At 44.3% G+C, this 15,261-nt stretch overlaps 1 protein-coding gene across 5 annotated transcripts in view; it reads left to right on the forward strand.

Annotated features, from left to right (window-relative positions):
* Positions 1-15,261, forward strand: part of LOC101161954 (adhesion G protein-coupled receptor L1) — a 59,333-nt gene that overhangs the window by 25,110 nt on the left and 18,962 nt on the right. For 2 of the 5 annotated variants that reach the window (XM_023964594.2, XM_023964653.2), the window contains exons 2-10: positions 5,140-5,260; positions 8,082-8,295; positions 8,654-8,763; positions 10,482-10,496; positions 11,868-12,075; positions 13,419-13,683; positions 13,774-14,113; positions 14,193-14,486; positions 14,896-14,999. In XM_023964594.2, the coding sequence (XP_023820362.2) occupies positions 5,191-5,260; positions 8,082-8,295; positions 8,654-8,763; positions 10,482-10,496; positions 11,868-12,075; positions 13,419-13,683; positions 13,774-14,113; positions 14,193-14,486; positions 14,896-14,999 (1,620 nt within the window). In that variant the 5' untranslated portion in view covers positions 5,140-5,190. Of the gene's footprint in view, positions 1-69; positions 193-5,139; positions 5,261-8,081; positions 8,296-8,653; positions 8,764-10,481; positions 10,497-11,867; positions 12,076-13,418; positions 13,684-13,773; positions 14,114-14,192; positions 14,487-14,895; positions 15,000-15,261 lie in introns of those variants that run through there. The other 3 variants (XM_023964618.2, XM_078949845.1, XM_078949787.1) reach the window with 2 other exon arrangements.

Here is a 15,261-nt window from a genome sequence, read left to right on the forward strand (position 1 = left end):
GTTGAATTATTTCTTCTGTGTCTGAAATGAGATACATGGAATTTAATTGCGTTAACAACCTTTTTGATATGTGGTTTGAAGGTTAATTGGATGTCTATCTGCAAGTCCTGCTATCCTTCAGGTTCAAAACCTTGCAAACGGATCCCTGCGGCTCAGGGTCTTCACCATGGCGACATGGGAAACATTTCATGGGTAAGAAAAGGTGGGGCCATGATGGTTGCTGCATGCATTTATGCTGCAGCTGTCTACATCTGCTATTTTGATTGTCTCTTTATTTGTTATTTTCTGTTTTTGCTCATTATTTCTAGTAGCCTGTTGGTTTGGTTTATTCAGGTACTCTGGGGAATGTCTCCTCAAAGACACAAAACCGGTTTGAAGAAAACACTGTTTACCATCTCCTGTCTCAAAAATGGCACCTGGCAGGGGACTCAGTTGATGCAACAAACTACTTACACTTAGTCAGACTTATTCTGACCTAGACTAATCCTGAGGAAAATGGTGTTTTTAACATGTTCTGGTGGCATATTAGTGATGATTGAGGACAGGTTTAAAGAAAATTTGGAATAAAATTTTTGGGTATTTCTTTCTTCAAATTGGTGTGAATCGGGAACAGATGAAAATACGCCGTTTGAAAAAGTTTGTATTTGTGATATAGAAAATACTCTGGGCGGGGCCGCAAGCTTCCTGCTCTGCTCCATTCTGATGCCTCCACCTGCAGACCAACAGATCCATGAACGTCTTTGTTTTCCTCGTCTGCGCTGGAATCTGGATCAGAACTGGACGGTTGGATAGATCTGATAATGATCATCGTTTTTTTCCCCTTTTTTTAAACTTGTCCTGTCCAACAGTTGAGCAAACAGATGAGAGCTGACGGCCTCGTGTTTGGACATATTTTACTTTAACAATAGGGGTTATTAATCTTCTGACAAACCAGAGGTATGTCTGAATAAACCCCTTTTGTAATTGAGGCCAAACTTTATTCATTTTAATCATATTTTAAAATCTTTTGAGTTGGACCGGACGGAAAAGGAAAGGAGGAAGAGAGAGGGATGTTAGAGGGGGGGGGGGGGGGGGGGATAGGAGGGTGACATGTCCACATGTCAACATGTACAAAATACAAATAATGTTCACATACGCATACTTATACCTTCAAACCAACTTGTGTGAAATATTTCATTCAATCACACAAAATATGAGTACAAATGGGAGCTCTGTGCTCAGGTGAGTGTTTTTGTGTTCCTCTAAAATGGATGGTGGAATGTGAAAAGAAGGAGGGAGAGTGTCCAGCCATCCCCACACCAAGACCCCCGCCGCGGCAGGTGCGGCAGCCAGAACCCCCCCCCAACGCCCGCACAGTAGCAGATAGAGAACAACCGCCCCCTGGGCGATCACATACGCCACCCAGGCCAGGGCCAGCAGGACCGCCACGGGGCCCCCAGAGAGCAGGGAGGCACGGGGGGACAGAGAGTGCACTTCCGGCCCAACCAGGAACAGCCCTCCCGCCACACCGGGAGGACCCAATGCACGGCCCCACCCCAGAAGAGCGGCCACAGCCCCAGACGAGCACCTCACCACCACCCAGGAGTTCTGGGCATCCCCCCACCCCAACCCCAGGTACGAGTCAGGATCCCCCAAGGGAGACCCGCCCCCAAGGGAGACTCCAGGCAGCCACCCACCCGGCCCACGGTTGGTCCAGGAAGGAGCAAGGCAGGGGCCGGCTTTCCCCGCCCAGGAGAAGGACCCCCAGGGGAAGAGGGGGTCCACAGGAAGTGTTGTAAACATGGCCCTATCAGGCTCGCCCACAGTTGGAAATTTGGCAAGGCCCAGGGCTCTGGAGGCAAGGACCAGAACCCCCACCACAGGGACTCAGACAACCCCAGGCTCAGATGTGATGTAATCCCAGGCTCTTGGCCTTGCCAGAAAGCTCAGGGATCCCCCTCCCTGTGTGGAGAGAGGACCGCCGGCCCCAGGAAGCCAGCACCCAGGGAACATGGCCGCCGTTGCCAAGGGCCCAGTACCCCTTACCAGGGATGGGGTAGGGAACAGATGGTCCTACGTCCCACCTTTCTTGCAAAATGCATATGTGTTTGTTTATGTTGGAGTGTATATTTTGAGGGGTGAAGGGTGTGTGTACTAAGGGGGTGGAGTTAAAAATGGTGGGTAGGGCACTGATGGGACATCTCCTGATTACTCACAGTGATGTCCCATCACCCTCCCCACCAACGGGCCCTAAATGTCTACGGCCCTACCTTCGACATGGAGGGTAGGGCGCTAAGAGGACATCTGCTGCTTGCTGGCAGTGATGTCCAAGCACCCCCCTTACCAAGGGCCCTACATGTCTAATGTGCAAATAAAACTGAGAGGGGGGGGCTATTCCATACGGCAACCACGGGACGGGGACCCCCCCCATCACCCCAATAAGAGATTATATGATGAAGAGGGTAAGTAGGGGACAGCGGGTAGTCCATTCCCCGGTGGTCAAACAGCAGTCCCCAGTCCCCCCCAGCATAGGGCTCAGGTCCCCTCAGCCCAGGGGTCCCATCCCCGGGGTGCCTGGGGGCCACTCACCCCACACAGAGGAAGAGGAGCCAGAACAGCCCCCCCCTGAGGAGCCCCCCCCCCCCCCCCCCCCAGGTGCTGCCCCTGGGAGAGTTCTGGTCAGGCCTCCGACCCACCGAGCCAGGTGTCACCTAGAGCGACTGCGGGCCCCAAGAGGGTGCCCAGAGCCAAGGAAGGAGTGATTCCAGCCCCATCGTTTTTGTTGCACCGCTAATGTTGGGTTGGGGGTGGGAGGACCTGTAAGCTAGAGGGAGAGTTTTTAAACACTTGGGTGACCGAAAGAGGGGTGGAGTTGCTCTATATCAAAAGCCCCGGCCACAACTCAGAGGTGTATTTCTAATGAACTCCTGCCGCTCTGCAGAAATTATGTCCTAGAAAACGACACAGTTATTTAGATTTTGTCTACAAACGGCGGACGAAATCAGAAACTGATGGATGATGGAAGCCTGAACCGGTTTCTTCTGTGAAGTCAGTTAATTTCTGATATAATACCCATTTCAAAGGGCCTTATTTCGCTTATTTCATGGTCACTTAGGAAAGAAATATTCCTTCAATCAATTTTAAGCTTGAATTAAAAAAGGTTAGGTTAAAATAGCTATACAGAGTGGAATTACAACAGTTTCTCAGTGAGTCTTTTTTTAAAAAATCATGTGATTTATTACGCAAACATATAAGGCTGAGTGTCACTAATAATTTCCAGAAGCGATTTGATCAATTATGGATGCATCAGAAAGGGGCGGAGCACTGATCTTGTGGCCTTGCCCATCGTATTTTCTACGTCACAAATAGGATCTTTTCCAAATGAAATTTGTTTTGTGTTTCAGATTCACCACAGTTTAATTAAAGAAAGACTCAGAAATGAAGTTTCTAATGTCATTTTCTTCATATATGTCCTCCAGCATCAAAAACGCTACAAGAACATGTTCAAAACACCAAAACATACTTTTCAAGTTGATCTCTAACGCTTTTATTCCTGCTCAAACCAAGGCTTTAAATTCCATCTTCAGTTGAAAAAAGGGAAACACTCGTAAATGTATGAGATTAAAGTGGAAGTGAGCGTTCAGAGCAGCAGAGAGACTAAACTCAGTAGAACAGGTGAGCTGAATGTTTGTTGATAAAGTTCCAAATGTTGGTTTGATTTACAATTTATTCATGTTTTATTCATTGATGGGGGGCTTGCAGGATCTCTGCAGCCATTGATGAAGACGTTGGTGTCCCTGCAGACGTCCACCTTCATCCTTTCTTCCTGCAAAGACCAGATCTCTACATCTGTGTGATGCTTCTGTCTGAGGAGGAGGAGCACTTTCTGGCATTTTCAACCTTCTAACGCTAATATAACAGACTATTTTCATTCCTCTTTGTTGTTTTATGTTGAAACGGGACATTTCCTCTGGAGGGGGGGCGTATGGAACACTGTTTACCTTCAGCTTTGGTGTTCTGTGCATGACCGGTTCATGACGTCATGAGACAAACGGACTTCTGGGTTTGTGAAGGAAAAGGAGGATACAGTAGTGGTCCTCTACACCCACACGTGTCTCTGAGCTCCTTATTTTCCAGATGAAACTCCGCTTTACCGACACAGATCTAAGGAAAGATGGTTCCACTGACAATAATCTGGTTTTGAGTCGCCAAAAGATTCAGAATCTCTTTGTTTTTGAAACCCATAAATAAACAATTAATAAAGTTTGACAAGATGCTCCACATCTTTCATTTTTAAGCAAGGCTACCATAAAGAGACAACTTTGTTGTTTATTCTCGTCAATCTGTAACTAATCATCTTGTAAATTTACGACTTAAAAGTCGTAATTAAAAAAAACGTTTGTAAACCAGTCCCTAAAATGGTTTACTCGTAAAAATCCAACATCCTTTATTTTATTATTTGTTTTCCTGTGCCTTACAAGCAGACGCTGGTCTCAGTGAAGACCTCGGCTGTTATTCATAGTCACCAAAGTAAGGAGTCTTCCGCTCGTGAACAGCATAGTGAACAGCACTGATGGCTCGTTGAGCAGTGCGTTGGATTTGCGGAGCGGTTTGGTGTCTCACCTACTTCACCCTTACAGCATTTGAGAAATGTACATGCACATTTTCACTGAGCGGTCTATGACCTTGACATTTGGAGAAGGTCACCTGTACGGGTTTGACACACACAGCCCGTTTCCACCCGCAAGGACAGCTGCGACTGGAAGTTTGTGTGTGTTTGTGCGTTTGCTGAGGATGGAACCATGAAACCCGTCTGTTTGGGATCAGGGTTGCCTCTGTGGACCTGAAGCACAAATTCCGTCTTGTGCAGGTCCACTCACACAGCCTCACAGCATTATTCCTCACCGAGCACCTCTGTCTCCATCCCTGTCTGCGCTCTGCCGTTGCCATGACAACAGTACATTGAGTGACTTTTCCCTGCACTGATTCCTCAGTTGTCATCTCTGCTTACGTCCGTCCCTCTCCTGCCCCCCGTCATTGTACCGTCTCTCGGTGAATCGCCACACACGCAGTCTTTTGTTTTCCCAGCGACCGTTTGACACGCACAGAAAGATGATATTTTGTCTCTTAATGTGAGTTTCCTTCTGCTTCCTCCAACAGGATCTCCTGCTAATAAGTTTGGCTCCAAAGTCTTGACTCTTCCTGTCCAGCATGGCCCTGTCACTGTGGCTTGTAGGAGTGTCTGTTTTCACTCTGGCTCATGTGAACCCGTCCCACCAAGGTAGGTGTTTCGAACCCTTTGCAGTGACATGACAAGCCACAAATGGTAAAATGATGTTGTCAAGATCACATTTGTGAACTAAGAATGATATTTCTGCATGGAATCCTGTAAGTGTCTCTCACCAGCTATGTGCTTTGTAAATTGCAATAGGATTTTCTCTACTTATGCTGCTGCGTATGGATTTTTTTCCACGCTGAGCACGTGCTGAACATGTTAAATTGTGGCCCTGAAGCCACCGAAGCTGAAATCCTAAGCCTGTCACATTGTCTTCAGCAGGCGTCCGCCTGACAGTCTGGAATAAAATTATCTTCTCTGCTGTCAAAAGAACTCTGCAAATCCGACAGCCTCACATGACACGTCTCACCGCGTGTAGGTGTCACGCTGGTGCTGCAAGGTTTTTTTTTTGGTAAACACAGTCACACCCTTCATCTTCCTAGTGTCAGGTTTCCGGGGTCTTCACTGGGATAATTTCTTGACATTTCCAGAACCTGTTTACTGCTTATTAACTGTTGTGACTTTGTTCAGTCAGCCCCATCGGAGTCATGCAGCAGATGTTACTGAGGACAAACGAACCCCTGAAGAAGATTTTAAACGGGAACCGTTTCCTTTCTTCCCGTGATCGCTTTTGCTGTCAGTTGTTGAGTTTTTGTTGGATTGTTAGCCTGCACGACATAATCACAGCTGCATTAACAGCTGCTCATCACTGATCTGGAGTAAAACAAAGTCACAGAGTTTGTGGTTGGACTGAAATTCAGAATACGATGACAGAAACAACTTGATTTAAAGAAAAGGAATCCAATAACTGAGAAAGAATAAAAACTGAAAGAGGCATAGCGACAGACAGAAGTGAAAAAAGTGAATGGAATAGGGAGTGGATGGATGGATTAGACAAGTAAGATCAAAAATAAAACGCCAAGAAAGTATGAATGAAGGTATAACTGGAGGATAAATAAATGACCAAAGAAGAAAAGGAATGTTATTGATCCACTCGGATGAAAATGGTGTTTTGGGTGTTTTTAATATGTTCTTGTAGCATTTTGCTAATGATGGAGGACATATGTGAAGATAATTAAGATTAAAATTTAATTAAATCACACTATCTGGTGTGACATTTGTTCCCCGCATTTGACCAGTCCCCCGGGGGGGCGCCGAGCTGCAGACACAGGGGGAACCATTTGGTGGATTTAACCCCCCAATCCAATCCCTTAATGCTGAGTGTCAAGCAGGGTCCCATTTTTAAACCTTTGGTATGACTCGGCCTGGGTTTGAACCCACGACCTTCCAGTCTCAGGGCGGACACTCTAAACACAAGGGGCATTCAAATTGTTGTGAGTCAGGAGGTGGATGAATATATGCAGACAGATGGATCCATGAACGTCTTTCTTTTCCTCGTCTGAGCTGGAATCTGGATCTAAACTGGACGGATGGATAGCCGCGATATCGTTCGCAATTTCTGTTGCACCGCTAATGTTAGGTTGGAGGTGTGAGGGGCTGTAAGCTAGTGGGAGAGAGTAAACAGATGGGTGACGGGAAGATAGGGCGGGGTTACTTGCCCCTACAGCCCCACCGACAACTTATTTCTAACAAACTCCCACTGCCCTGCAGAAACTAAGTCCTAGAAAATGACACAGATTTTCTAAAAACAACACAATCAATGAAAACAGATCAAAAGATGATCGGGTGGGACTGTAAATGGATAAAGTGGGGCTAGATCATTTACTGTATCAGCGAACTGGACTGAGTGAGTGACTGTGATGTCATCCAAAGGAAATGCTTTAACTTCTGGCTCCAACCAAGTGAAGACAATTCATCGCCATTTTTACACAGTATGGACACCACAATGTTGGAACCAGACGTCCAAGTCTGATTGGTCAGTTTAAAACTTGGAACAACTTACAGAAATTATATCATAAAAAATGAGGATTTTCAAGAACATGCTTAAAAAAAGATATTAGATCAAGAATGGTTATTCTGACCAATGACGGGGGAGGGGCCACTTAGTCCAGTAATATTCCATTTAATTCAAATTAATTTATGTACCCCAATGTTACAACAACGGTCAACCCTGCCCTCAGGCCCTCCTCTGTTAGGAAGAGCTCCAAAATTGGATTCAGTTGGGTTGACATTGACCTGTTGGGTCAGATGGCAAGAAATGGTTGTCAAGTGTCCCAAGAGGAACATCAGGAAGTTGATACCTCATATTACTCATATCCTGTAGTTAACTACATTTCCCATATGTATTACCTTGGTTTTGTAGTCATGCTGACTAAAAGATCACTCAACGTAATTTGGAAAAGGTGTAAACAGCCCTTATATTCTCTAAGTTTGTTTTATTTTTAACTCTGAATGCCTGAAATCAGACATGTTATTTTTTTATGAAAGAAGCTAGAACAATCATTCATTTCTTACACGTCTTTTTTTGTTGTTTTTGTTTCCCTCTGGGAAATCAAATCAGTCATGTCCAACTGTCCTTTTGCAAAAGGATCAATATCTCATATACGTGCATTGGAGACAGGTGGTTTTTTTTAGCCAAATTATAAATGACTTTATCCAGGATTGCCTTGCATGACTCTCCAGTGATCAAGGTTTCATTAGGTTTTGAACAGTGGAGCTTCTGGATTACGGGAGACATTTGCCAGAGTCAGATTGACGCTTTCCTCCGTTTCGTCAATCTGACTTCCTGGTTTGTCCTTGGAGTACCAGTCCATTGAAAAAAGGAACAGACAAAAACAACACGTTATTCTTTATTCTACTATTTTCCACTTTGGATCTGCCGTGTGCCGCTGATCTCACTGAGTTTCTGTTTTTTCTCTCCGTGCAGCGATGTCCCGGGCCGCCATGCCTTTTGGGTTGCTGCGCAGAGAGCTAGCATGTGAGGGTTACCCCATAGAGCTACGCTGCCCCGGAAGTGACGTGGTTATGGTGGAGACCGCCAATTACGGACGCACCGATGATAAGATATGTGATGCAGACCCCTTCCAGATGGAAAACACACAGTGTTATCTTCCTGATGCACTTAAGATCATGTCCCAGAGGTGTGTGGTTACAAAGTATAACCAATAATACATTGTTTTAATGACTATAGTGTTTTTTATTTGATTTTGTTTAGTAAGCCTTAACTTCAAGATGTAAATTTTTTCTACAAATTGAATGTTTGAGACAGTGCTTCAAGCCAGAATTCATGTTGTGAGCTAAATAGACCTGCAAGTGCAGCAGCCCCTCAGTTGTCTGGATGGACTCAGCAGTCATTTCCTAGAGGATGTGATCAATATTCAACTGGAGACAGAGCAGACAAACCTGAGGGTCCTTTGCCACCTTTTCCTTTTAATCACCATCTTTCCCTGTGTGCCCCCCACCCCCCCCACCCCACCCACCCATCCACCAATACTGCAGATGCAACAACAGGACTCAGTGTGTGGTGGTCGCAGGGGTCGACGTCTTCCCAGATCCTTGCCCTGGCACATACAAGTACCTGGAGATCCAGTATGAGTGTGTACCTTACAGTGAGTATATACTTGTATATACACACAAACACACACGCACACACAGACAAGTATCTTTTTTTACATGTAGAGGTGACTCATTCCCTATTAGACTGATGGGTAGGAAATAACATTGACTGTATATGAGAACTGGACTGAGCGACTCTGACCAGACATGCTTTAATTTTGATTTAAACTGATATATATATATATATATATATATATATATATATATATATATATATATATATATATATATATATATATATATATATATATATATATATATGTTAACTGACATATATTAAATCAGGACAGTTTGGAGTATTAATTTCAAAGCTGTTGGTTTATTTCTTGTTTTATTGCCAGCTGCATCAATAGGGTCTATGTCCTTCAGGAAAAAAAGCTAACTTAGAGAAATTCTGCGTTCATGTGGTGTTGGAATGATGGGAAAACGCACATGACCATAAAAAAAATACCCAACAAATCTTCCAACACCACATGAACGCAGAATATCTTTCTGCACCCAGACAAAGATCAATTTATCTGTAGTGCACCATCTATGGGTAGACACCAAACCTACAGGGAAAATAAAACATTAATGAGGATTATCACTGTCATTTATTCCAGTTTGGCGGGCCGGATTAAAAAGCTTGATGGGCCGCGTATGGCCCCCCAGGCTGTAGTTTGCCCACCCCTGGCCTATTTCATGCAAAAACAACTTTTTTGCTGCTCACTTACTCACCTCGTTTGGTTAGTCCTAATGGAAGTGATTGGATCGCAGGCAAAGGGCGATTGAACTGACTTCATCTGACAGAAAGCCATCTTCTATGGGTGACGTCATCCCCTCCTGTTCTTATCTAACGTCAGTGGAAAACCAGACTCTTTTCCTCAGGGAACGTGTTTTCAGGTTTTTTTATTTGATAACTTGTCCTGTCCAACAGCTGAGCAGACAGATGAGTGCTGAAGGCCTCTTGTGTTGGACATATTTTACTGTTACAACAGGGGTTATGAATCTTCTGACACAGGAGGGGTATACTTAAATAAACCACGTTTGTAATTTATACTAAACTTTACTCATATTAATATATTTGTAACAGTTTATTGTTGGACAGGATGGAAACGAAAAGGAGGGAAGAAGAGAGAGGGGTGTTTAGGGGGGCGGGGGGGGTAGGAGAGTGATTATACAAGGCGCGGGGATGTTTATAATCATTGCTGTGAAGTAGAATCAATCTAAAAGGGGCGGGGCCTGTCCACACACACTCAGTGGACTGGGACAGTTGTGGGGGGGGCTGTCACACGGTGTCACATGTGCAGAGGTGTGTGCGTGATACTGCGTGAGTGCCCCTGCGCTTGCATGTGTGTTTGTTTTCTTTTGCAGATTCACGCCTCAGGAGTCGCTCTCTTCTCTCCACAGGGGCCTGTTATGGGGGGGTGAGGGGGGGTGAGGAGGGAGAGGACACACGAGGAGAGGGGAGGAAGTGTTATCATGGGGGCTCTTCTGCACTTCTTTTATGTGTATATATATATATATATGACCTGTATTTGTGCTTTTTAGAAAAAGAGTTCTAAAATCTTTATCTGTGCGCTCTCTTTTGTGTTTCTTTCTTTCCATCTTGTTTCTTTATCTCTCTTTTTATTTCTTCCTATGCGTGCTTTCTTGCTACTCTTGCTCCCCTTCTTTTACCCTCTGACTTTTCTTTCTTTCTCTCCCTCTTTTTTTTCCTATGCTTGAGTAGAAGTGGACCAAAAAGGTAAAGACAATACATTGTAGCATCTTGATCTCTCTTTACCCCCCAAACTCCTTCTTTCCTCTCCTTCTCTGGCTCTGTCCTACTGTTTCTTTCTGTCTTTCTCCAACCCTAGGACGTTGTTTCGTAGTCATGCTGGATGTTGCCCTTTTTCCCCCCTTTTCATTTTCTTTCTCAGTTCTTGTGTTTTTCCACATTTTTATCCATTTCTTGCTGTCTCCAAAGCTGCATTCTTATCCAGTTTTCTCCAGGTTCTGCGCCTAATCTTTCCTCTTTTTCTTTCTTTTTCTCTTTGGTTTCCTCCTCTCTTCCTTTGTTCTTGCCTCTAATTGATCTGTAGTTCTCTTCCTCAGTCTGTGTGCACATAAGAAAAGAACACAACTGATCACAAAAACACAATTTTGCTTTGATTTTTCTTTCCTGTGTCTTTCTTTTGAAGACATAAACACAAGTTCTTTCTTTCTTTCTTTCTTTCTTTCTTTCTTTCTTTCTTTCTTTCTTTCTTTCTTTCTTTCTTTCTTTCTTTCTTTCTTTCTTTCTTTCTTTCTTTCTTTCTTTCTTTCTTTCTTTCTTTCTCTCATTCTTCCTTCTTGTCCAGCCATTCTCCTCATGCTTATTTTCCCTTTTCTTCCCTTATAGGAAGAGCCCCTTAATTATCTTCATAGGAAAAATAAGACAAAGTCTGTGTGATTGTGAATCCATCTGGATGTGTGCTTACCGAGCACTGCTTATGTGTGTGGGCGTGTGTGTGTGTGTGTGTGTGTGTGTGCATGCCTATCTGCATGCCGGTGTGAAACTGTCGTGTGCACATGCGTGTCCATGTCGTTCTTGACATGTGGGTGGACCCGTTGTGCTCTGCGTAAACTAACCTGCCCTCTCATTTACTTTAAGGCAGAATGTAGCCCCGCGTTCTGAGCCCCTGACTCTACCTCACACTCTTCTTCACTGTTTTTAGTTTTGCACTAATCCGCACAAACACACGTTCATAAATACAGACAAATATGCTCACAGACCTTTCATTGCAGTGCCCGTGTTGTATCACTCGACACACACACACACACACACACTAACAGTGCGTGGTTTTCCACACGTATTCGTCTGTTCTATTGCTTGCCTCTGAACATCCGTTGTTTAAAACCCTTCTCTCTGTCTTTTTCTCTCCTTTCTTCTTTTCTTAATCTTGCTGCATCGACTGCATCTAATCCATTCATCATTTGGACTCCACGTCCGTCTGCCCCCCCCCCCCCCCCCCCCCCCCCCCCGGCTCCTGTCCAATCCTTTCTCACTTCATTTCCTTTTTGCTCTTCTGCTTTCCCATTTTTCCTCTCTCCGGCTTTCCTGACGCTCCTTCCTCTCAAAACAACCATCCTCCAGTCTTCGTGTGTCCCGGTTCCCTGTTCACCATCCAACCGGCCTCCTCAGTTCTGGATGCAGAGCATCAGTCGGGGGCCTGGTGTAAAGACCCCCTGCAGGCTGGTGACAGGCTGTATGTAATGCCATGGACACCCTATAGGACAGAAGTGCTGTATGAGTACGCGTCTTGGGACGACTACAAGCAAAACAGAGTCACCACAACCTATAAGTGAGTGTTTTTGTGCAATAGTCCAGAATGTGAAGTCAAGTATTTTCTTGGTATAAAATCGTGTCCATACATGGAAATTAGAGTTTTTTTCTGCAATTCAGTATAAAAAAATGTGCAAGTGTAGAATGATTTTGTCCCTCTGAAATTCATTTTTGTTAAGATGTTTGGCAGTAAAAAGTATCTGAGCGTGTGCAAAAAGAATTACAGTGGGGGTGTAGAGATTCACTTTAAACATTCAATTCATATCATCATTTGTAGTTGACGATAAGATTCATAGTCGATTTCAGGTTCATGTTGAAGAATCTGATTCTCTGACCTAAAATGGATCCAGGACGTCTTTATCTAAAACTTCCACCAGTGAGAAATACCTGCTACTGAACAGGAACGTTTTCCCGATCCCTTAGAAAAGTGTAAATTAAATTTATTCCACATCAACAAATACGACATTTTTAAATGGCATTTCTTTGCTGATAACTGCTGATTCACAAGGGTTTAAGTAAAAAAAATACAATTTTAGTTTTCTTTATGTATGTCTTCCGTCATCAGAAAAATGCCACAAGAACGTGTCAAAAACACCAAAAACAGCATTTTCACTTAAGTGGCTCTTTAATTCAGAATTAAACCGTGGTCCGGGTGAATACTCGATTGTGATTGGCTGCTGATAACACAAGGGTTACGAAGATGAAGGAATGACACATAACCCATATTCACTTTGAGTCCATGAAATTCCTCAACACTTTGCTTTTTCCTTTTAAATATTTCAGAATGTTTCAGACCTTCAAAGACTCACGTTTACCGTGGAACTCACTACTGGTGATCTAGAAATGCATCTGACTTGATAGACCCATTTATTATTCAGTGTTCAGCAGACATGGCGTCATGTTTCTCATTTGGTTGTTTTTTTGTGATTTCACCTTTTTATCCAGCCAAAAAAAGATTAGGAAATAATATTCTTATTTTTAATTGTGGCTTGACAAAAGGCGAGACCTTTTGGCAGACTGACTGTAGAAAACCATAACCAGGTTTTTAAATTAAATTTCGATTTGGAAAAATACAAATGTAATTAATTTAATTATGATTGGCTACTGATGAATTGGCTGTAATGGAGACAGTGCTGGTTGGTTCATCAGTTCCATTTATGCAAAGATGATGTAACTTGATTCTGTGTCTCCAAATCTCTGTATGGACCCAAAAAAACACGTGTGCACGTTTATGTGCTGTTATAAAGGCTTAAAAGAGGATTTATTGAACTCCTCTGCAGAATTATGTTTTAAGGTTTCCACTTAAAAAAGACCTCTGATAAATCAATCATTTTGGATTTTATAATGTCCATTCTCTTCTAGGCTGCCCAGCCGTGTGGACGGCACCGGCTTTGTGGTGTACGATGGTGCCGTATTTTACAACAAGGAGCGAACGCGCAACCTTGTCAAGTATGACCTCCGTACGCGCATAAAGAGCGGTGAGGCAGTGGTGGTCAACGCCAACTACCACGACACGTCCCCTTATCGCTGGGGAGGAAAATCCGACATCGATCTGGCCGTGGATGAGAACGGCTTGTGGGTCATCTACTCCACTGAAGCCAATAATGGACGCATTGTGGTCAGCCAGGTCAGAAGAAACAAACCAGTGATAGAAACATGGAGAATAACTGTCTGTCTGTCTGTCTGTCTGTTCAAGCCCATCTTCCATATCTTTCAGGTCAACCCTTACACCCTGCGATTCGAAGGCACATGGGCTACAGGCTTTGATAAACGCGGCGCAAGCAACGCCTTCATGGCCTGTGGAGTGCTCTACGTAGTGCGCTCTGTCTTTCAGGAGGACGAAGGGCAAGCCGATAGCCGAGCCAGCAGCAACATGGTGGTTTATGCCTACGACACCAGCCGAGGACAAGAGCTGCCTGTTCAGATACCCTTCCCCAACCCTTACCAGTACATATCGTCCATAGACTACAACCCCAGAGACAACCAGCTGTATGTGTGGAATAACTACTACATGTTGAGATACCCGCTGCAGTTCACACCACCGCCACCCACCAAAGGTCCAAAAAAAGAGCTTTCTTGTTGTAAAAGGCCGCAGTGGATTGTGGTTCTCATTCACTGTTGGTTTGGCCCCTGCAGGACCCCTCTCGTCCTTGATGACAACCGTCCGCTCCTACACAGCTACGGTAGCTCTGACGCCTGTGCGGCCGTCGGCCTCACAGCCCATTGGCGTGATCAATAGAAGCCCATTTGATCAGCGGCCAATCACAGCCATGGTTCCATTGACCCCGCGCCCGCCTCTTCGGGTTCCCTTGGCCCCTGGTGGACCTGGTCAGGTGGGCGGATGTGAAGGCCGGGTTGCACGAGGTGTTCAGTGGCCCCCCACCCTGAAAGGAGAAACAGTTGAGAGGCCGTGCCCTAAAGGATCTCTGGGTAAGTGTGATGCCACTTTGAAAAAAAGCTAAATGGCCTGTTTTTAAAAAGGGGGGGAGGGGAGCAGTTTCTTTCTCGCTGCACGGCCTTTTTTCAGGTAGTTTACCTGTAAAGAAAAGCTGCCATGCAGATATTGTAAATATTCCTTTGCTGCTTTTTGCATCTCAAGAGTCAAATCCTTCAGTGACAATCATCTATGTTTATGAGAACAGGTGTGTTTAAACACGTAAAGAACTGATAGGAACAAACACCCGAGGTATGCAGACAAATTATGAAACATGTGGGGAAAATGGAATCCTTTAACTGAAGCTGTAACTATTAATAACCAAAAAATATATACAGTATAAATACATTTACAGATTGTAAATGAGTGATGTCATCGTTTTGGCTCTGCTCTCTGTCTTTGCAGGTATAGCTTCTTATCAATGCACTTTAGCTCCAGTTGGCTGGAACTCTGGAGGGCCGGACCTGTCCAACTGTACCTCACCCTGGGTCAGCCAAATTTCACAGAAGGTCAGTCATGCATGAACATAACGGCTGTAGACTCATGTAGAGAGAGGTGCTATGTCATCTGTCATTAGACTGGATCACATTCAGTTAAATAGTTTAAATCAGATTAGATAAAATTAGAAAATTCAGTGTTGTTTTGTCTTTATTATTGGTTTTTTCTCCATAGCAACCATTCCAATTTTTGGTTGTTTGGGGACGATGAGCAGGTCAATGTCATTTGTGCAAAAATGGAGAAAAATTATAACTTCGGGTTTCCTTGGTTACA

The sequence above is a fragment of the Oryzias latipes genome, chromosome 1 (genome assembly GCF_053564925.1).
Source record: "Oryzias latipes strain Hd-rR chromosome 1, Olatipes_Hd-rR_3.1".
NCBI lineage: Eukaryota > Metazoa > Chordata > Actinopteri > Beloniformes > Adrianichthyidae > Oryzias > Oryzias latipes.